At 41.7% G+C, this 21354-nt stretch overlaps 3 protein-coding genes across 4 annotated transcripts; 2 read left to right on the forward strand and 1 right to left on the reverse strand.

Annotated features, from left to right (window-relative positions):
* Positions 1 to 110: 110 nt before the first annotated feature.
* GABARAPL2 (GABA type A receptor associated protein like 2) lies at positions 111 to 4849 on the reverse strand. Its single transcript, XM_063168300.1, has 4 exons — positions 4691 to 4849; positions 4325 to 4380; positions 2241 to 2413; positions 111 to 691 (listed from the first exon to the last, which is right to left on the reverse strand). The coding sequence occupies exons 1-4, from the start codon at positions 4722 to 4724 to the stop codon at positions 601 to 603; spliced, it is 354 nt and encodes a 117-aa protein (XP_063024370.1). The 5' UTR covers positions 4725 to 4849; the 3' UTR covers positions 111 to 600.
* Positions 4850 to 5216: 367 nt separating this feature from the next.
* Positions 5217 to 10315, forward strand: TMEM231 (transmembrane protein 231). Its single transcript, XM_063168299.1, has 7 exons — positions 5217 to 5389; positions 5466 to 5635; positions 6657 to 6785; positions 8172 to 8315; positions 8610 to 8691; positions 8819 to 8924; positions 9820 to 10315. The coding sequence occupies exons 1-7, from the start codon at positions 5248 to 5250 to the stop codon at positions 10007 to 10009; spliced, it is 963 nt and encodes a 320-aa protein (XP_063024369.1). The 5' UTR covers positions 5217 to 5247; the 3' UTR covers positions 10010 to 10315.
* On the forward strand, positions 10037 to 21097 carry LOC134424476 (carbohydrate sulfotransferase 5-like). 2 transcript variants are annotated; one of them, XM_063168297.1, is made up of 4 exons: positions 12959 to 13057; positions 13166 to 13259; positions 13520 to 13671; positions 19613 to 21097. In XM_063168297.1, exon 4 carries the CDS (start codon positions 19641 to 19643, stop codon positions 20820 to 20822), a length of 1182 nt encoding a protein of 393 aa, XP_063024367.1. In that variant the 5' UTR covers positions 12959 to 13057; positions 13166 to 13259; positions 13520 to 13671; positions 19613 to 19640; the 3' UTR covers positions 20823 to 21097. The 2 variants fall into 2 exon arrangements, with proteins under 2 accessions (XP_063024368.1, XP_063024367.1); XM_063168298.1 differs by lacking the exons at positions 12959 to 13057; positions 13166 to 13259; positions 13520 to 13671 and adding an exon at positions 10037 to 10104.
* The last annotated feature ends 257 nt before the right edge of the window (positions 21098 to 21354 follow it).

A 21354-nucleotide genomic window follows, 5' to 3' on the forward strand; every position in this document is an offset into this window, starting at 1 on the left:
GAGAAGCTGTACAATGTCTAGTAAGTAACAGAAGCAGCTGTGTAGCATCTAGTAAATGTGATGAGTAACTTTCTGCCAAAATGAAGGTAAAGAAATGACAGCACTGCCTGTTTGTGACAGGAATTTTTATTGTACTTGTTTGTTCATTGAGAAAGGAACATACCAGCTCAATTCAACACGATCAGCATCTTGCTCCTGGCTTTGGATAAGCTAGCAAATCCAGTGTTTCCAATACTAATTTATTCTTTTTATTTTTCTTACACCAACATCTCAAAACAGAATAAATGTGTGTTCTTCTCTTCATGTTTTAGTAGCCCAACTACTTTGCTTTATTATTTAATCAATGTCATCAAATGTATACCCCCAAAGAACTGAGGCTCTGGGAATTCATAGCTGTGAGAAAAAATAATGCACAAAACTAACAAAACTTTCTTTTTATAATTTAACAGTCTAATAAAACAAGACCTAGCAATATATTAAGAAATAAATCCAGTTACAAATGCATGTATATAGAAGGAACTTCTGAGGATGTCAGAACAGAAAATGATCAGCTATTTACAAGATACACAGCAGGATGATACAGTAGCCAAGACCCACCATTCAGAAACCAAATGTGTTCTCTCCACTGTAGGCAACATACAAGAATCCATCCTCATCCTTTTCCTTCTCATAAAGTTGTCCCATAGTTAAGCTTAAAAGGGAAAAAAAGAGAAATGGTTTGCTTGGCTCATGCAAGTTGTCAGTGTTAACAGTCAGAACTTCATATAAACAAGGATTAATAAAAGCTAAAACTATTAAGTCTGTGTATAGGTTACAATACAAAAAAATGAGTGTAAATGAAAAGCAGTTGACTCCTAATTTAGAGAAATGATCCTGGACTCTGCAGAGTAAATTTTCTTTATTTCTTCACAAATGCCTTTGTCAGAATGCTTCCTTATTTTGTTAGAAATTGGTCTCTAGTTTGAAATCAAAAAGAAACCCTAGCAATTACTTGGCTGCTCAACTGCTCCAACCATCTATTTACAGATAGTTGGAGCAGTAGACATCAGCTGGGTGCACAAATGAAGCCTCCTCAGCTCACCTTTCTCTGACTTCCCAAAACTGAGAAAAGGCTAATGAACTGAAAGATGGAGATGGATGTGAGTGACAGGGAAAACAATGACGTCATTCTGCCCAGGAGAGGAGCTGGGAAGATTTGTAAGCAGTACTTGAAATGGAAGTGAATTGGTGAGTAGTAAATAGATCACCAGTCATTGACATCCTTCTCTCCTCATACAGAGGTTTATGAGCAGAACCATGAACAGATAGTGGTTTTGTTTACTGGTTAAGAAGTTACCATTTTTACATTAATATTGAATTATCAAAGCCCTGTTTTCCTAGCTGAGATGTTACATCTTATTATGAACATATGAGAAGAGACAATGGATCTCCCTTTCCCGTGCCTAGCAATTCTGTAATACTGTTATAAAGACGACATATAGGCATTCTCAGTATTGTTAAAAGAAAACAAGCAGAAAAGGATGGTTCTCATGGATCCCTATTGTGTATCGGAGTATCTGGAGGGACTCTTTCTTTTACAGTTAAGTATTAAGAATGATATCACATCTAAGGCATGTAATGACATACTATTTCCTTAAATGCTACTAAATTATCTAGTGTAGAAAGTTGTAGTTGCTGCTTGTGCTATATTCAGTTATGTAAGAGAAAACAATAAAAGTTATTCCTATATAAAAGCAATGCAAAAAACCTTTCTATTGCAATTATTTTTTTCATAGAAAAAAATAATTAAAAAAAAAAAGAACCAGCAGCTAGTTTGTAATGTTACAATTTCTTTGTAAACTGACAGGTTATTGGTTTTTTTCAGAATAATTTATGGCATTTGCTATTGAGTATTTAATGTGCAACCTTTTTTGTTATACTGAGAATCATTGTTTTCTTGATATTGATGATGTATGTGTTTTTGCACTTAACCAAATGCAACAACATCCTAACTGCAAAGCTCACCCTTGTGCCATGGAAGTAAATCATAATATATTTTTCAGTCACCTTTCTTTTCAGCCTAGCTCAAGAAATAAGACGTTTATCAAATTCCTGAGGAAAAAAAAAACTTTTAGTGAGATTAAGATGTGACAAACATCTCCCAAAATCACCAAATGAGCCTTGAAGAGCAGTGTTACTTGCCCTCTAATATGCACGGGCTTGCTGTAATGATTCTGAATACCAAGTGAATAGCCGCTCACCTGGATTGTGGGACAGTCTTGTCTACAAAGAGGAATATTGCCTTCTCAGATGGCAGTTGAATCCTCTTCCTGATGATCCACATGAACTGGGCCACAGTGATGTCAGACGGAACTAAGTACTTCCTCTTGTCAATATCAACAATCTGAGATCCTGAGACCTTCTCCACTATGACCTGTAAAGTGCAGGTATGAAAGTCAGGCTCTTCAGGATTGGTATGAACAGACAGCTTTGGTAGATTGTTTGCTCATACAGGCTTACAGTGGTGAGTAGAGGGGATGAACAAAAAGGTTTCCTGATCACAACCAAATCAGACGTAAAAATGGCTCAGCACTATAAAACCTGATTTTACAGCTGCACTGAAACCTACGTTTATATACACAATGACTTGAAACTTCCTATGCCCATGTTTGGCAGTCATGGGGTAAAAAGGTGTGTTATGCCTTAAAGACACCTGTGACAGGAAAGTACGCACATCACTTAACCTTTTGTACGTTGATGATATGAAATTACTGCAACGTGGACCCAAAGCTGAAAATGAACCAGCGGTGTACCATAGACACGAGTAAGGCTAATAGTGTCCTGGACTGCATTAGGCAAAGGACTGGGAGGTGATCCTTCCTCTGTACTGGTACTGGTGAGGCTACCTTTGTATTCTGCTGAACTGACATTTGGAGTATTCCATCATTGCTCTGGAAATCAGAAACTGACTACAGCAAGGAAAGATAGCAAGGTGGCCACAAACAAAAATAAACCACACAGAAAGCAACAGGTGCAGGGGGAAGGATAATTAAGTATTGCTAGTGAAAAAGACCCGATGCTCATTGTACTACACAAAGTGATTCTTGAAGGAAAAATTCAGCAGGTCAGGAAATGGGGTTTACACAAGGTTCCAGGGTCTCCATTCCTTAGCTCTACATTCCAAGTGAAACATTAAATTTGGAAAGTACTTCTGACTGTTAAATTGACACCAACTATTTGGTATCAATGGTATGTGGCTCAATTTGAATCATCAAGCAGAAAACACATACTGATCCGGACAAAGGATTGCTGCAATTTGAGATTCAATTCCTGTATTTGTCTTTACCTTGCTGTCCATCCCTGATACAGCAGCATGTCATTATGACTGTGAGTTCCTATGTTTTTTTTTCCCCATAGGTTATCAAGGATATTTTTGAAATGGATACATGGACACTGTGAAGATGTATGGTCAAGGATGCTGCAGTCTATGTGTGAGGGAATAGTTAGTCAAGAGAGAAAAGCATGGATCATATCAGCTCGCCAGATTACAACTGGAGAAAATCTTGTGACTTTGTGCAACTGAGCAGCAGAAAAAGTCAATGGGAATGAAGATTCTTCTCTGGGCTGTGCTAATGGAAAAGTTACCAAAAGGTGAGAGGCAGGAGTGGCATTAACTGGCATGTAGTCAGATGGGATGTGGGAAATTTTACACTCCAGCAAGTCAGTTGAGAATGTGGACATGTTGCTAGCTGTTACATAAGAATGTGAACTGTGGTCTTGTCAGAGACTGAAATATGGTAAAAGGGACTGCGGAGAGAAGAAGAGAGCTCATTCTCTATTTAGCAGATTGGTAGGTATTAATGCTCCTCCAAGAAAGGAGGGGTCACCACTCGCATTGGCTCTTCAAACAGGGTTTGCATGGGGAAATTCACCATGATGACTGGTTATAGGCGTGGAATTCATGAGGGATATCGTCTAACTAATTTAGCCAGGTTGGAAGATGGTCAAGGTTTCAATAGTCTTTATAATCTTTCTAAGGATCAGGCACAATCTTCAAGACAATTAAGGTATTTGGTGGGATATAATTGCCATTAGAAGAAAGCAGGACCATGATATACCATAAAAATCCCTGGAAAGTTTTTAGAAAGTGTTTTTTTCAATATGCACTAGGGCATAGGAGGAAATGTTGGACTAGTTATATGTGTTTGGGACTTCTTTAAAACATCTAAGGTCACAAAATGGAAAATGAATTTTCTTAGTAGGAACTCATCAGAGTGGGCAGGATGAAAGCATTGTATCCACCTTTGCCTGTAAGTAGTCTGTTGAAGCTGGCTTGGCTACTCACCGGGACACGGTCGGGGTATTTGGCTCGGATTTTTGCGGACTCGACACATCTGTGCTCTGTGAACAAAACTCGTAATTAGTCATTGCATAGTAATTATATTGCTGGTGTCCTAGGCCGAGAGGGCAGCGCCGGCAGGGCCGTGAGCCTGCGGGGAGCGCGATCACATTCCCGTCTCCGAGCGGGTCTCTGGATTTTCGGGGAGACCGTCCCCGGGCATCGCACTACCCTTCGGCGAGGGCCGCCAGCGGCTGTCCGCCCTCTTACAAGACGACCGCCTGGGGAAGCCGACCGCGACAGATGGCGACACGGGAGATGGAGGGCAGCGGGGCCGCTGCCAGGCAGCGCCTGGCCGAGACCCACCCTTACCCAGCGCGTGGTCCTCCTTGAACATCCACTTCATGGTGCAGGCGGGCAGGGAGCGAAGCCAGAGGCGGCGAGGCCCGTGTGCGGGGGGCGGGGGCTCGTGCCGGGCCTGTCGCTGTCACGGTCCCTGTCACAACAACAGCCGCGGCTCGGCAGGCGGGACTTCCGGCTCGCCTGTTCCCCGGCAACCGCTTGAGCAGCCGCGCTTCCGGCCGCGGATCGCGGGGCGGGACTGTGGCATCTGGACGCGGAGTCACCTGCCGGGTGCGAAGCCGCCCGCAGGGCTCCCGGGGCACTCGAAGCCGCTCCACAGACTTCATCGCCCCGGCAGGTGTCCCCGTTCGTGTGTCCCCATCCTGCTGCCGGGCGCTATCTCGCCGACGGACCCGGGAGGCAGCGGTGCGCGTTCATTGGCTGATGGGCCCGTCCCCTCGGCGCTGATTGGCGCGGCGTCTCGTCAGTCCGACGCTCCGCCCAGTGCAGCGCTGAAGGCGCGGGCGGGGGCGGCCGGCGCGAGTGCGGGCAGGGGGCGTGCTTGGGGGCGCTGAGGGCCGCTCGCCATGGCTGGCGTGGAGCTGTACTCGCATCCCGCGCTGTACACGCGCTACCGAGCTGGGTTCTGCTCCGCCGCTGCACTGGCGCTGTTGCTCATCACGGCGCTCACCTATGTGCCGCCGCTGCTCTTGGCCTACCGGAGCCACGGTGAGCGCCGCTGGACCCCACGCGGCCTGGCCGGGTCTGGCGCAGCCCTGAAATCTCGTGCTGTTTCTGCCCTCAGGTTTCTGGCTGAAGCAGAGCGCGTACCTGGAGCAGCCCACTGTTCGTTTCCGGTACGAGGCTCTCTTCGTCGCCACCATCGGGTCCAGCCCGGGCAGTTTCTTGGCGTGGAGCACATTCCCAGCGTTCAACAGGCTCCAGGAGGACCGGCTCCGAGTCCCGCTCCTGTCGGTAGGCCTGCCGGGGGCGGCCCGGCAACACTGGCGAGAAGCGAGGCTGCAGAGTGGGGCCAGTGGACCGGCAGCCGGCTCAGGGCGCGAGTGCTGATGGCGCTTTTGAGCGGGTGGCCCGTCAGGCACTGCTGCCTTCAGGTAGCAGCAGCTTTATGTATAACCTTGTGCCTCACATCGGGATTTGCTGGAATTTTAATGAGTCCTGTTTCACTCCCTCTCAGTGTTACTGAATCGTAGCATTACTTAGGTTGGAAAAAGCCCGTAAGACCAAATCCAGTCATTAATCAAACCCTACCAATTTTGCCACTAAACCACGTCCATGAACACCGCTGGTGCTTTGTATGAACACGTCGGTTTACTTTCATCAAATTAGTTGTGCCCCTCTATCCTGGCTACATGGCTTGTCATTATGTGAAGTCTGCAGGGTACACCTAGATTTGGAAGTAGATATGTGCCTTCAGAAACACATAATCTCTGCCTTGCAATCACTTTTCTTTCTGGGATTTCACAGTGGCAGTTATTTTTCTGTCTGCCTCTTTATGAGCCCTCCTATATTTTGCAAGTAGCTGAAGTACTGAACACTGGCACGCAAGCGTAGCAAGCCTTGGCTTACTGCCAGGAATCAGCATACAGAGGCCATTTAAGAGGCATCCTACAATAGCAGGAGGCAGAAGCCTGACCACCAGTCATGTATTTGAACTGTGTCTTACACAGAAGATCAGCACCAAGGCATGCTTTGTGGCATGCAAGGAAGATGGTTGGGATGGTCTAAGGCAGAAAAGACCTTGAAGTAAACTTTTCCTCCCTGGAGGGGTGTGTGAGACCTTGTATAACAGACAGCAGTGTTAGCTTTTTGTCTCTAGTCCTCTGTAAATAGGTAGCTTTTTATTACATTCCTGACTGTGCAGTCTGTTTGCTTCCTTGGTATGTGCGTGCTGCAGTTGTAGGGTCCCCTGGGGTTTTACTTTTTTGGTTTTCTTTCTAACAGAAATTCCCGTCTTTAAAAAAAATTTATTTAGATGAGAGAAGAAGACAAAAATCAAGATGGCAAAATGGATCAGTTGCATTTTAAACTGGAACTTCCATTACAACCAACAGAGCATGTAGTTGGCGTTCAGCTGATTCTACTCTTTTCCTACCAGCTATATGTGAGCATTTTTAGTTTTGTTTGTTGTGATGTATAGACCTATTGTAAAATTCCAGCAGTGATTATACAAAAGATGAAAAAAAAACTTGCACATTTGAAATTCCTATCAAAAATAGGTGTTTTACTGAAAAATATTTTTATTTTCTCCCCCTTTGCTGTGTCATTCCTAGTCTAGCTCTCTTGTGTATTTTGATATGCTTTGTTAGGGTTTGTTTTTTTTGGGTTTTTTTTTTGTTTTTTTTTTTAATATTTTAAAGCTCTATATTCTCTTGGGCTGTAGTGCACTCACTGTACAGGACAGAAATGCACAACAGTGAGTATCAGTGTGGGTGGCACCTGAAAATAACTGAGATTCTTGCAATAGGCAGAAGGATGTGCATTCCTACAAACTGCTGTGTCTTGACATAACCAGTTCATTTTCTGAGGTGGGGAGTCAGGCTGTTGCAGCAGCCTAAAACTCCTTACATTTTGCTTAACAGCTCGTGAAGCATCGATAATCATCTGCCAGGATCTTCTGTATCTTGTAACTGGGACGAGGAAGTGTTATAGGAAGACAAGACAGTGCAGTTCTGCTGCCATTGTACCTCAAATGGCAGTGCAAGTAATACCTTAAAGCAAAGAGTAAACCACCAGCACACAGAGAACCCAGGGATACATCTGAAAGGAGCAGTAATACAGAGCTGCGTTAGGTGCAGCCACACAGACAAAAAGTTGTTTTCCTAGGGAGATTAGGCTGTTTCTTTACAGAGTATTGCTGACTGCAGATGGACAAGCTTAGCAAGCATAGCTATGTGGTGTAGAAAACATTCTTAAGCCAGAGGCCCAGAATAAAGGCCCAACAGTCCTGATTTTGGGCTGAAGTATTTGGTCAGGTATTAGTATCACAGAGAGTTACCATATTCGCAACACTTTTTTTTATCCCACTGTAAATGTGGAAATTTTCCTTCAGGCTGAGTAGTTGATAAGAACTAAGGACCTCCCTTCTTTATTTGGTTCTTGTTGCAGAGTACAAGTCCTTGATTTTGACTGCTGAGTTTTTTTAAAGTGTGTCTCCAATGAATGTGTTTTAGTCACCTTGCTGCTTTTTACATGTTATGGCTAGTCAAAACTTTTGGTCATTGGCCACAGACATTGCACTTCACTGAATCTCAACTTTGTTGAGATAATAAAGTTAGTTAGCTATTAGCTAAGGTAGTTTTCTTTTTTAAAAAAGTGATATTTTTTATTTGGTGGTCTCTTGTATAGACTAAGGTGATGATCTTAAACTTGGGAGTCCTAGAAAAATCAAATCCATGTAGAAAAATGTGTAGATACCAAGAGGTAGAAAAGTACATTGTGTCCCTCCTCCTCCCTGCTAAATTTTCCTTTTTTGTGTTCACTATTTCAGAGAATGTCGACATTTGTGATGCAGAGCATGGCTTTTCTTCAGTTTTTTTCTCCTGTGCCAGGGTCTCAACTCTATATGAATGGAGATTTGAAATTAAACCAGAGGCAATTACTTAACCACTGTGGACTGGATACCAGATACAATGTGAGGAAATGTTTGTCCGTTCCCCATCAATTCAACCTCCCCACCCCAATCTCTTAATTCTCCTAGTATCTCTTAGGTGACACCCTAATTATTTGTACTATTGCACAGAGTGAACTGTAAGACTTTTGAACTGGTGTTTTCTTGTTAGACTACAAGGAAGAGGTTATTCTGCCAAGATGTTCAGTCTAATGTTTATGTTCATTCCTTGAAGGGCATGATTACTTTGTGTAAGAAACCTAGAATTACTGTCTTGAAGACTGGATGAATAATTAAAGTGTCTCCTTGTTGTAACAGGTGTCTGTGGTCAATGGCACAAGCCCTTTTGCAAGTGACTATGATCTGGCAAACATCATTGCAGCATATTGGGATAGAAATGGTAAGCCTGAATATGTAGCTACAGGACAGTAGTAGTTAGCATATTGGCAGCTGTTTTGTGAGGTATATGACTTCTGTATTAATACCTAAAAGCCCCTTAACCTGGACATTTCCTTTTTCTGTTATAGTGACAACAGTCTTTTCAGATCCCAGCCCTGTTTGGATGACTGGAAGAGCAACGGATACACCATTTATCATTAATGCCACTATTCATTACCCAGTGGAAGTTATCTTATATCCTTCAAAAACTGTGCAAACTGTGACATAACAGAGTTACATTATTTAAGCCTCCACCACGTGCAGGTCAAATGAAAATGTTTTCTCTTAGATGTGTTGCTAAATTTTTTTTTTTTTTTGTTAGCTAAGCAAATGTTACAGTTCTGGAGCTGATGAAATACCTATTTGTCCATTCCTTCAGATGGTTGTGCCTTCATAACCGCTTTTTGCCTTTCTTTATTGGTAACCCGTGTTGCTTTTCAGCTTTGCTAAAAAGGCCTTTAAAGCAGTTTGTTAGCTATTGTCATGGAATATTCGTAGTACATCTTGCTTTGGTTTTGCAGTACCTGCTGTCCCGATCTGTCACAGATGTCACTCACAGAGCATGATACTGTAGTCTGTGACCTAAAGCAAATGATTAAAAATCTGTATGCAAGATCATCTCACCAAATAATAACTCCTGCAGTGGGAGGCTGTTACATCTGTTCATGTGCAGACAGACCAGAATTTTTTTCTTTTGAAAAAGTAATTCTTCATTGATTATGTTCTTTGTTCTTTTTCTGAGACAAGAACAAGTCTGCATTTAGAAGAATCTGTATGGAGCACACTTCTTACAAGATTTTTTTACCTGCCTGAATATTAGCAATAAGTACTTCCTGATGACTCAGGCACAAAGCAGGTACTTTACCTAGAATTGGTTTAGATGTCTCCTAGAACAGATGTTCTCTCCAGCTTTTGTTACCTACTGTGGTGGAAGGCTTTTAGCTGTTTCTGTGGTTCAGAGGCTTAGCATTTGTGACACAAACCGATGTCGTAACAAGGTTTGTGCCTTTCTGCCTATGAGTTTCCTTGTTTAGATATTGCAATGGTAGCATCAGAAGGTTCTCTATTAACACTCCTTGACTTTCCTTAAATATCAGCCAGGATTTTGGGAAATTATTAAATTTGCCTGGATCCAGTATGTCAGCATCCTCCTTATCTTTCTTTGGGTGTTCGGTAGGATTAAGACATTTTTGTTCCAGAATCAGGTGTTGACTACAATTCCAGTATCACCAGTTCTGCCTGTATCTCCAGTACTATCCTACAAACAGCACCAGTCCTGAAGAGATGCCTGAGAAGACTTTATAGAAATGCCATTCAAAAATAGTTACCTGATTTTATTCTCTATACACTTCTTACTTCAGAAGGTCAGAATTTTGTAAGTATATTTTAAGTATGCTCTATTTGTGCATTGTTTTTTAAAATACATGTTAATTCACCTAATTTCTTTAGGAACACTGCTTTGGAGCTGGAAAAGTTTATATATTTGACAGTAAAAAACAGCCTAGTTATTTTTTTGCAACTGGAAAATGCATCAAAAACCATTTTGAAAACTGAAAATAAAAATATGCTAAAAGTAACAACATTAACTGATTTTACTTGTTGTAAATCAATTCACTGCACTCTTAGAGTTGTCAAGAGTTATTTGTACATGCATTTATGTATGTGCACCATGAAGTGGAAAACTGCAGGGATGAGTTAAGGTCAGAGATGCACTTCTGTAACTGTGACTATACTTAATCAGCAATTTAATTATTAAATTGGATGATGAATAAATTCAAGGTTGATGTGAGAAATCAGGTTTTGGGTGATAGTGTGTGCAAAATTTGCACAACCATTTACTACTGGTATTACTGTAGCACGTGACCATTAATTGTGAATTGTGAATAGTAAAACAGAGAATCCTTTTATCTATTGAAAGAAAACTAGCAAAAAATTCTGCCGGGGAAGCCTCAGAGTTTCAAAGCAAGTGAATAATTACCTTCAGAGCTTAAATTGTTTAGAACAGATAAAGATTATAATCACCTGGTAGACATTGAAAGACTATGTCCCTAATTCTTGATGGTGGTGGTCATAGGGAAGATTATTTTATCTTCTTTTTCTGGGCTTACTTTTTATGCTAGGCAAGCTTACAAGAGAAAACAACAAAATTTCCATTATATTTTCAGTTTTTTATTAAAGAATTAATTCTAGCAAAGCAGTGTTATGGCAGGACATGTAAATCTAGAATTTAAAACAATTCTAGATGCTAGAATTCTCCAAAAAAATCCAAGTGTCTTTGGTTCTTTTGAACTGTTAAGACATGGTACAGCTATGAAATATGAAAGAGCAGCCGAGCAGTAGGCCATCTTTTGGCCATCATCCTCTAGAATTGAACATCCTGGCAGCTGGGAGAGCTACCTTTACCAGAAGTCTCCAGTTTGCTCTTGGATCTTTGAAGTCTCTATGTGGCAGCGTAGGGCTACTGATAACTGGCTTCGTATCAACATCTCCAGAGTCAAAGCAACTGTCTACTGCTTTTTTGTGCTTCTAGCCACTGCACAGCATGAACGAAGGGGGCTGTGAGCTTGTTTCCCCCATATCTCCTGCTGGTGTACATTTGGTGTGCTCTCCCTTGCAGCAGTAATGGTGCTTGTGTGACTGCATGAGTTAATTCAGGGAGTTGATTATAGTGAAGATGGTCTTTACCAAATATATAATCATTTTTTCAGGCAAGTCAGTTCCCTGACTGAACTTGTTACATCTGCACAAGCATTAAGGTGGACATGAGCAAGGGGTAGAAATCCCTGGAGAGACCACAGGACCGCAGTTTAAGGGTTTGAGTGTTCTACTCCCACAAAAATGGAATGCGTAAGAATCTTCTTCCAAGCTGAACAGAAGTCTTTTTAGGTAGCAACAGAAACACAGAAGAGACTAATGCCTGAAAGCCACAGTACTGGGAGACTCCATTAATCCCTCTCTCACTTTTTTCTCCTGTTGTAGCCTTTCACATTAAGTTCGAACAAGTGATGCTGCTGAGAGCAACAGTTCAGTGAATGCATGTGAAATAAGAAATAGAGATCAGGCCTAGTTCCAGAAATACAGAGAAAAATATCCTTAAGTTTCTCTTTTCCTTCAGATGGCGAAAACTGGAAAAAATCCTCTACAGTAATGTAAGCAAAAAACTATATACATTAAAAGGAGGCAATCAAAAGAGTTAGTTACTTGCAGGTGGCATGTAATTGTTTAATATGACCTGAAGCCATCCTTCCATTTCTTGTCAAAGAGGTCTTTCATGACTGGGACTAATAACTGAATGCAGGGTAAAAGGAGCCATAAAGGCAGATGTTACCACAGCAGGGAAAAAACCCTGTGATACCTCTGCTGTGGTCACTTCCTAGATGATTTTTATACTGACTGTAGTTCTTGGTTCACAGTTCTGACTCCTTTCTCGAGCTTGAAGAGACATTCTGCTCTTGTAAGTAACCAAGCAATAGAAAGAAAAGCAAGATTTTATAGCTTAAGCAACAAACTGAACTACACGGGAAAAATACGTACTTGAGGATCCACTGCAACCAGCGTTAGAAGAGGCTTAGGAAGGAAGAGCCTTTCTCAGAAAGCTATCTGCAAGGACTCTTCCTTCAGCTTGCTAAGCAACACAAAAAGTCAAAACCACCACCATGCACCACAGTTCTACTACACAGATCTTTTCTGTATGCATATGACAGAGCAATCTAAATGCTCGTCATTGAGAAAGGACATGGTGGCTCGCTAGGATTAATCAAGGTTCTGTAAGAAGGAAAAAGAAATCAGCTTTAACTTAAAAGTCCTATGCATAAACTGACGTGGGAACACGGCTCTTACATGGCCGTTTAAGAAGCCATGCTTCGGGCGTGTTTTAAGAGGTAGAACTAGGAGAAAAGAAACCACCTCGCAGCTTTTTAACTCACGAAGCAGCCCGTTTTGCAGGGGGTATTATCCTCTCGGTCCACTCGCACGAGGCGAGCGGGACGCGGCCGCGCCGAGCTCTGTTCGCCTGGGGGTGCAGGGCCGGGATGGAGGGGGCTGCTACGGCGGGAAGGCCCGAGGCACGCGGGACCCCGCGGAGGAGAGGCGGCGGGGCGCTGGCTGCCGCGAGCCGGTTCGGGCGAGCCAGCCGGGACCCTGCGGGGCGGGACAGGCCAGCGCACCGCCTCTGCCGGGCTGCGCCTTTGCCCGGGGATGCTCCGGGGGCGGGCGGATCGGCTTCTCGGGCTCCTCCCGCTGCCCCGGCGCCTCGGCCACGTCTGAAAGCGGTTCATTGTCGCTGTCGGCAGCTCGGAGCCGCGGCGGTGGCGGGAGGCGGCGACAAGGTACGGGCAGGCTGATGCGGGTGGGGGTGCGGTTATGCCGCGGCATTGGAAGGCCCGGTCAGACCTTTTTTTTTTTTTTTTCCGGTCTCAAACAACGGTACTTTAAAGGAGATGTTTTTGAGCGGGTTACGCACGCCCCTGCCTGTGGCGGCGGACTAGCGGTGATACCAGTTGCGGCGGAGCCGATGTCGCACCGATAGAGGTAAAGCTGTCGAAAATCAGCCTGGTTATTTTAGGTGGGTTTTTGGGGGTTGTTTTATTTTCTTCCCTCTCTCTCCTTTCCTCTGCGCCCCGCCTCCCCCCCCCCCCTTTTTTTTTTCCTTCTTCCTTTTCCCTATGGAACGTGGCTGATTCAGGTTAAGGTGGTTTCGTTTAGTTGGAGATGAGAGAGTTTAGAGAACCCTTCCCATCATTTCAGGAAATGCCTTCTCATTTTTTTTGTTGTGTCCCGCCTCTTTCTAGGTGAAGGTGACATGCTGATCGGAAGCATTTGTCAGTATTTCTTAGCTGCAACAGTTGCTTCAAGTGAGGCACACAGGGCGCACCTCAGTCCAATCGTCCTCGGACTGTTTGAATTTGAGGACGCTATTGTAGCAGTGCCGACAGAGTCTCAAGTAAGTGAATAGCATTCAGTCACTGCCGGTGTCTCTTTGTCACGCCAGTTTTGCTATCGTAAAATTCCTAACAAAAGCTGCAGCTAAGCAGACCTCATTTCTTGAACACCAGTAATTCTAGTAGCTGAAAACACTTTGTGATCTTCAGCTGCAGTGCATAGAGAAATAGGTATTATAAGGCTATGCTTTGACACTGCTATTTGCTTTGGCTGGACGACTTTATCTAACTCTAAAAATATTTTTAAATCTCCCAAAGGAAACAGTACCTTTTAGAAAAAGAACTTTAATGATCATATAATTAAATGGATGATATGTTTCATTGTATTATAAAGTCTTTAATTGTGATGATTTCCTGGAAACAATTCTTCAAATCTCATTTAGCACTAGATTCTAAAAAGAAGTATATTTCCAAAAGATGAATTAGCAGTATCACCTGAAATGCTAATATAATGTTATAATTCAGAATTACTACAGTACATTTACTGTATTTTATTATTTTAGTTGTAGCTTTGCTATGCTATTTTAAAAAATTTGGGCGGGCTTATGAGTTTCACCTATTTAGTATCGGAAAGTCTTTTAACTTTTAGGACTACCAGTGATCCTAGAACACACCCTCCAAACAAACTTTTTCTGTACCCATTCAAATACTAATCTGCATATTGTTGATACAGTAAGCTTCTGCCTTATGAAGATGTGTGATTTCTACCTGCATAAGAATACTGGAAAGTGATGTTTTGTCAGTGGGGTGATTTACTGCAAGAATTACTAGTAATATTGTTGTGTGTTATTCTTTGACCAGCTTTGTCGTGTTCCAGCATTTTACTTTTTTGAGTAGCAAACTATGTTTCTAACGTTAGCTCACAGAACCTATTTTGGTGGTGATTGCATTGGTGCAATGTCTGATAGGTGAAGAATGCAGTGAGTAAATTTGATGAGGAGAAGTAGACCTTCAGGTGATCTTTGCTCTATTTATCATGCCATGAATAAACGGCATGATAAATAGAGCAAAGATCACCTGAAGGTGATTTCCTATTAATTTCCTATTAATTCTATAAAATGCGTGATGGCATTCACTGGTATCATTCTTTTTACAGTCAGTATTGCTGCATTTGGTGAATTTTAAGTACATAAGAGATAATTACATTCATCTTGAATGATTGCTCAGAAAGGTCAGCATACAGGACAGTCATTTTTGGGTAACAAAAGGTTGTGCACATAATGCAGCATTATTCATTTTTCAGTGGAAGAAATCAATCTGGGAAATCAACAGAATCACAGAATATTCTGAGCTGAAAGGGACCCACAACTGAGTACGTTAATTGAAGTAATTTCTGTGTAATCTGTAAGTTCTTTGACTTTAAAAATGCTGCATGGACTGTTTAAAATGAAAGTATGCTGGAAATTTTCTCAGACAGAAAATGACCAGGGAAGACTTTGACAAAGACAGCTGAGATTCAGTTGCTCAGAGGTCATTGTAGGGGAGCAGGTATTTGTAATTCTTCACTGAAATGTTTTTGCTTTAATCCAGCCTGGTTTTTCAGTCTTCCCACAACAGACCCAGAATTGTTTGTTCTGAGGGAGTATTTCATCCCAGCCTTTTGTCCAAAGCTCAAAGACAGAGCATGTTTTTTGACAGCTCTAATATGAGGCACTCTTTCTGTCTTTCTACAGTCTTTTTAATATCGCAGAAAAAAAAAATTGCAGTTTAATAGGAGGGTCTTTTTTAGCTATAAAGTTAGTTTTTGCTACTCGATTAAGTCTCTTCAGGTTGAATTCTGTGCTGAAAGGAAGTTACTAAGAAACTCTACTCCTTTCAGAGCTGACCTGAAAAGATCTGATTACTTGATTCCAACATTATATGTCTTACGTGACAAACAAATAAAAGTCCCTAGAAGCACGAGCTAAATGATCATCCAGTGGACAATTTTTTTCTTTGTTTTCTGCCTTTCTGGGTCTGAAAAGTGCTCATCTTAGAAATGAGATCTTTTTGGGATCAGTACTATCACTGACTGTATTTTTACCCTGCTTGGTAAAACTGGATAGCTTTCTGTTATGTATGTAGTTTCTTGGCAAGCAAATACTAGTGGCCCTGCAGCTCAGCAGTCTATCAGAGACAGTTTAAGCCATGAAGAAAATGACTGCTCTGTTGGCCAGTTTGTATAATTAATTTTCTTTGGACAGTATGTAAGAATAGTTGTTTTGGAATTGTCCCAGGGCTCATCTAGTGTAGGATCTTGTTTGCATTAGTAGCTGTTAGCAGGCAAGCCCAGGAACAGAGCTTGATTCAGGACTGGCAACTAAACCATATAAGCTAATGCTTTTCAGATCACATTTTGAAAATTTGCATTGTCCTGTGAAGGGATGATTGTGCCTCAGGAATTTGAGAGACTTCTAATGATTCTCTTTACCAGAGCTCTCCTTGAAGAAATAGTATCACCAAAGAAGTACTACTACTATCACAGAAAAGGAATAACAGTGTAACTGTTAGTAAAATAACTTATAGTAAGGTGTGTTCATTACTTACAGAAACACGTATTGTGATGCTACTGAGTGTTGCCATACTTCATGTGTCTCAGCTGAGAGATGTGAGAGGTGTCGGAGTGCTGTCTGCTGCAACTTGAGGCCCGTTACAGCCTGTTTTTCTGCTTGTTGTAGCTCCCTTGCCACTTGGGGTCAGTCTGATGTTGTCACTGAGATGGCAGCTGAAGTGGTGGTAATGCTAAAACATCCGGCCCCTCTGCTGGTTCTCCTTTTCCCCCCCCCATGTTTGCAGTTGGCAGGCATGCTATAGTCAGGCAGGTGCACTACGAGGAAGCACTTATGTGGAACAAAGCAGGATAAAAGGAGGTGTAACAAACCCCAGTATTGCTTTCCGGAGAGGAGCTTGGGGTGAGCAGGTAGAGCTGTTGGTGGAGGAGGAGGGCACTAGCAGAAAGAGGCAATGCAAAGCAAGTCACAGACTAGTGTTTCAGCATGGAGCTTCAGTGTGCAGTTTCGGCATATTGCCTTTCTGTGCTGAAAGAGCAAGCTTGCCTAACAGCACCATCTAGCGAGTCCTGCAGTGGAACAGGTGGAGGATCAGAAGTAGCCTGTATCGTGAGGTCCCGCTCCTCACATTTGGAATTGTAGAATCATTTATGTTGGAAAAGACCTTTAAGATCATTAAGTCCAACTGTTAATCCAACAATGCCAAGTCCACAACTAAGGCAATGATATAATGTAATCTATTCAGTAGATTTATAAATATGTAGATACATATATATAGATACATATATAGATCTTCAGCAACTCTATGAGAAGGGGCTTTATAACAGCTGCTTTCTGCCTCAGCTAAAGTTCATCAAAAAATCACAGAAGACCTTGTTGGGTTAAAAAAATTGTACTTTAGGGGAATGCGAGTTTAACCTGGGCTAAAATCACCTTAACTGCAGAATGCAATTAAAAGTGGTAAGAAAATAGAATTACACACGCCCAAGAGGAGAAGTGCAGAAATAAAGGGCACTGTTCACAGAGAAAGTGGTATATTTGGCCTTATGCACTGGAAGCCACACAAGAGAATACTTTACAGATGCTGTATTTTCCTGTGTAATTATGCTTTTTATTTGATGGTGTCTACATGTGTGTATATTCCTTAGAAACACTCCAACTTTTCTAAAAGGAAAGGAAATTAATCTTAAATATAGATAACTGGTATTTACTTAGTGTTTTACTTTGGCATTGCACCTTTTTCTTGCAGTTTCTATCATAATGAAGTGTAGCTGTAGTCACTTGATGTTATTTGTAGCGCTTGAGTCTTGTTAGTTCAGACACATATTGTGGACTAATACTCACGTTATCTGTGTTTTCCTTGGCACAGTGTTGTCTGCAACACTACTTGCGTGGGAACGGGAGCAAGGATAGGTCTGAGAGAGTCAAGGCAAAAGTGAATGTAAAATCAGCTTTTGGCTTTTATTCCTCAGTCTCCCACACTCTGCTAATAACATGTAAAGAGCAGTTCGTGTTGCAGCTCTGCAGCATGATTAGAGTGGAGCAACAGTTCTGTGTAGCTAGAGTGGAAGCACATTTATTCTTTAAAAAGCATAATTGAGTTTCTGAAAGCTACATAATAAGTGAGACTGCAAGGAGCTGCAGAATGCAGTCTTAGTGTAGATATTGACCCACGTTTTGCACTCAAGAAAAAGATCCAAGGTAGTTGTGTCTGGCTGACTTTCAGGCATAGAGCCTGTTTCAAGAAAAATCTTTCAATTAGAAAATGAAACTTCAGCTTTGACTTCAGCTTAGATTCTTTCATCCCCTCTGTTTGGTGAAATGTCAGTGCAGGCTGCTGGATTGCTGGTGATCCTCACAGAACAGACAAACTTATAGATGCTTCTGGAGATGTAATATGCAAAAAAATCAGTATTTGAACAAGGCAGATTTTATCTATGAAGAATGGCCAAGCTGAACTAAACTAAGGATTTATCTATCTGCTCTTGTGCCTGAGAGTAGCAAGTAGCAGACGGCTAAGGAGGAAGTAATACATTAAGCCTTGTTTCTTGTAGCAGGTCACAGCAGTACAGTATACCATGGGCTGTCCATGGTTTAGGGAATTGCTAAGCCATGGGCTGTAGCCTCATTTTTGCCTTTAACAGTCCTTGGAAGGCTTTTCTTCCCTTACTTATTTTAAATCAATGTGATTATTTGTTGAACTCCTGTACACTTTTGCTGCTACAGACTTTTGAAGCTGAGTTTCACATTTTTAATATGCAGTGTACATAAAGGTTTTGTAATGGGTGATCATTTAATTCAATTCAATTTATTATGTCAAATGAATATATCTTTGTTTACTAGTCTGCATGATTTTCTTTCAAGAGTTCAGAGTGTGTTGAAAAATGTGTCTTTCACTGTAACAAGAAAAAAAATGTAATTGCAAATGCAGCTAGATAACAAATAGGGATTTGTAGAACTTCTGAGATGATCTGCATACATGAGGAGTCTTACTTTCCTTTACCTTGCCTGCTAACATTTACTGTCTTGCTTGCAAGTGGAATCTGCATGAGTGAGAGCACAAAAGGGTAGGTGCCAAAATCTCTAGTTAAAAGCTGGGGGGGGGGGGGGGGTGTGCATGTGTCTTGAACTTTGACTGCAAAGTAAAGCAGAAATCCACTTGGGCTTGACAGGCCTAAGATTTTCTAGGCGTTATATGCAGACAAATCTAACTCCCAAACTGGTAATTCTTGAATGCAAACTCAGCGTATTCTGTCTTGGGGTGTATGCGCTCCAGACCAAAGATACATGTCAGGAGCTTTTAAATTTTGTCACCTGTGGCCAGGTGTGGCTTCAGGTTGTGAATTTTCATCCATCTTCTGCCTCCTGCGGTTTGGAAAATAGAGGGTTGTGGACAAACACCAATTGGTATGGCACCCTGTGGCCACTGTAGGGTACAGCGCTCACATTAGATGATTTTTATTTCAGCACCCACAGCTACCAATGTTCGCATCCGCTCCTTTTAGGGGATAGAAATCCTTGTAATGTTAAATTGAAATGGAAATACAGTTGAGCGAGTCAGAAACTTCTTTTTTCCTTATTTTTTTAGTGCAGTGTTTACCAGTGTTCAATTTGAGGGCCTTGTGTATTTTGTAGTTTTGTTTTGTTTTTTTTTAATCCGAGGGTTGAGCTGCATCAACCCAAGGTTTTCTTCAAAATTGAACATTTACTTGTTTTCTTATTTCTGCAGTGGTCTTACTGTCACACATTACTTCCTTTTTTTTTCCCAACAGCTGTCACCTGCAGTGATCATCCCCAAGTGCAGCTGATTAAGGAAGCAGTTAATGCCACATACATACACGCACATTTGAAGAAAGGTTTTACTAATGCAAGAGTTTGTATTGTCTAAGTTGTGTTGTATTGTTATTGTGCCACAGGAGCAATGGTTGACCAGTATCTCCCTTCTCTTTTTCAGCTTTTTTCATTACTCTTCCTCGGTGAGAATGGCAAGGATTCGGATTCCTAGCACAATTGTTATAATTTTTGTTACAGTTCAGACTGGATTCTTACTCTTCATGTATGCCCGGTACAGTAGCTTCATGCCTCAGTCTGAGGAGAAACCATCACAAGTCCACATACTTATTCTCTCCTCTTGGCGGTCAGGATCTTCTTTTGTTGGTCAACTTTTCAGCCAGCACCCCAGTGTCTTCTACCTGATGGAGCCTGCATGGCATGTGTGGGTTACAATGTACCAGAACAGTGCCAAAGTCTTACACATGGCAGTGCGGGATTTAGTCAGGTCGGTCTTTCTGTGTGACATGTCTGTGTTTGATGCTTACATGCCTTGGAAAAGAAACTTATCCGATCTTTTCCAGTGGGCAGCAAGTCGGGCTCTGTGTTCAGCTCCTGCTTGTGACTCTTTTCAACGTACCGACATAACCAGTGAACTGGCATGCAAGACTCTTTGTGGACGGTATCCATTCAGCAAGGTGGAGGAAGCCTGTAAAACTTACAGCCATGTTGTCATCAAGGAAGTTAGATTCTTTGACTTGAAGGTCCTATACCCCCTCCTCACTGATCCATCCCTGAATCTCAAAATTATTCACCTGGTCCGTGACCCCAGGGCAGTTGTTAAGTCACGGGAACAATCGGTAAAAGCGTTAGCCCGTGACAATGGAATTGTCTTGAGTACCAATGGCACTAAAGTGGAAGATAGCAAATACAAAGTAATGCAAGAGGTTTGTAGAAGTCATGTTCAGATTTATGAAACAGCAACTCTAAAACCACCTAATTTCCTGAAAGATCGCTATTTAATGGTCCGTTTTGAAGATCTGGTAAGAGATCCATTATCAGAAATCTCAGAAATGTATAAATTTGCAGATCTTAGTTTGACTCCCAGGCTCAAAAGCTGGGTTTATAATATCACTCATGGACAGGGACCGGGGGAAAAAAAAGAAGCCTTCAAAATAACATCCCGAGATGCAGTTAGTGTTTCACAGGCCTGGAGAAATGTTCTTTCCTTTCAGAAAGTTAAGAAAATACAGGAAGTTTGCAAAGGTGCTATAAACAGTCTTGGTTATCAGCTAGTGGATTCAGAAAAAGAACAAAGAGATCTGACATTAGATTTGGTGTTGCCAAGACGACAAAATCAATTCAGCTGGTCATCATTTAATCCAAAGCACTGAGACATTTTTGAGAGATCTGGGGAGTTGGGGCAGGGTAGTTGTTTGAATATTTCTATACTGCACAGCATATAGTAATTGGAAAATCCTTGGCTGATGACTTTATCTTTTCGTCTGCTCCTTTTCTGTTAATGTAAGAAGTTTTTTGTTCCCCTGAGTTTTTTACATATTAAAAAAAAAAGACAGCAAGATACTTGGTCAGCCTGTTACTGTGCTGCTCACAGCATTGTTTTAAGAATGTAATTTAAGCACTTTCTATTAAAAGATGGATTCTCAAAGATGTCTGTTTATTGATAATACTTCACTTCTTTTTTTTCATGCTTTAAGTATTTAAGAATCACATTTCTTTATTTGTATATATGGAACAAAGTAAATAGTAAATTCCTTCACTTGACTTTCTTCTTTAAAGTTGTTTTGCAGTTGTATATTTTTTTTCAGACTTTTGATGTTTTAAATCTTACCATACAAGTTTTCCAAAAGGTGGGGCAACTGCAGCAGCTGTGTTGTAAAAGGCTTAAATGGAAACCTCATTTAT

The sequence above is a fragment of the Melospiza melodia genome, chromosome 13 (assembly GCF_035770615.1).
Source record: "Melospiza melodia melodia isolate bMelMel2 chromosome 13, bMelMel2.pri, whole genome shotgun sequence".
Classification (NCBI taxonomy): Eukaryota; Metazoa; Chordata; class Aves; order Passeriformes; family Passerellidae; genus Melospiza; species Melospiza melodia.

Bases quoted from the DNA above. Each gene is read 5' to 3' on its own strand.
- GABARAPL2 (XM_063168300.1), bottom strand. From the start codon at position 4,724: ATGAAGTGGATGTTCAAGGAGGACCACGCGCTGG. The intron at 4,381-4,690 runs GTAAGGGTGGGT...TTTTGTTCACAG, and splicing joins CAAGGAGGACCACGCGCTGG to AGCACAGATGTGTCGAGTCC. The intron at 2,414-4,324 runs GTGAGTAGCCAA...TGCACTTTACAG, and splicing joins AATACCCCGACCGTGTCCCG to GTCATAGTGGAGAAGGTCTC.
- LOC134424476 (XM_063168298.1), top strand. From the start codon at position 10,037: ATGCCATTCAAAAATAGTTACCTGATTTTATTCTCTATACACTTCTTA. The intron at 10,105-19,612 runs GTAAGTATATTT...TCTCTTTTTCAG, and splicing joins CTTCAGAAGGTCAGAATTTT to CTTTTTTCATTACTCTTCCT.
- TMEM231 (XM_063168299.1), top strand. From the start codon at position 5,248: ATGGCTGGCGTGGAGCTGTACTCGCATCCCGCGCTGTACACGCGCTAC. The intron at 5,636-6,656 runs GTAGGCCTGCCG...AAATTTATTTAG, and splicing joins TCCGAGTCCCGCTCCTGTCG to ATGAGAGAAGAAGACAAAAA. The intron at 8,692-8,818 runs GTAAGCCTGAAT...TTTCTGTTATAG, and splicing joins AGCATATTGGGATAGAAATG to TGACAACAGTCTTTTCAGAT.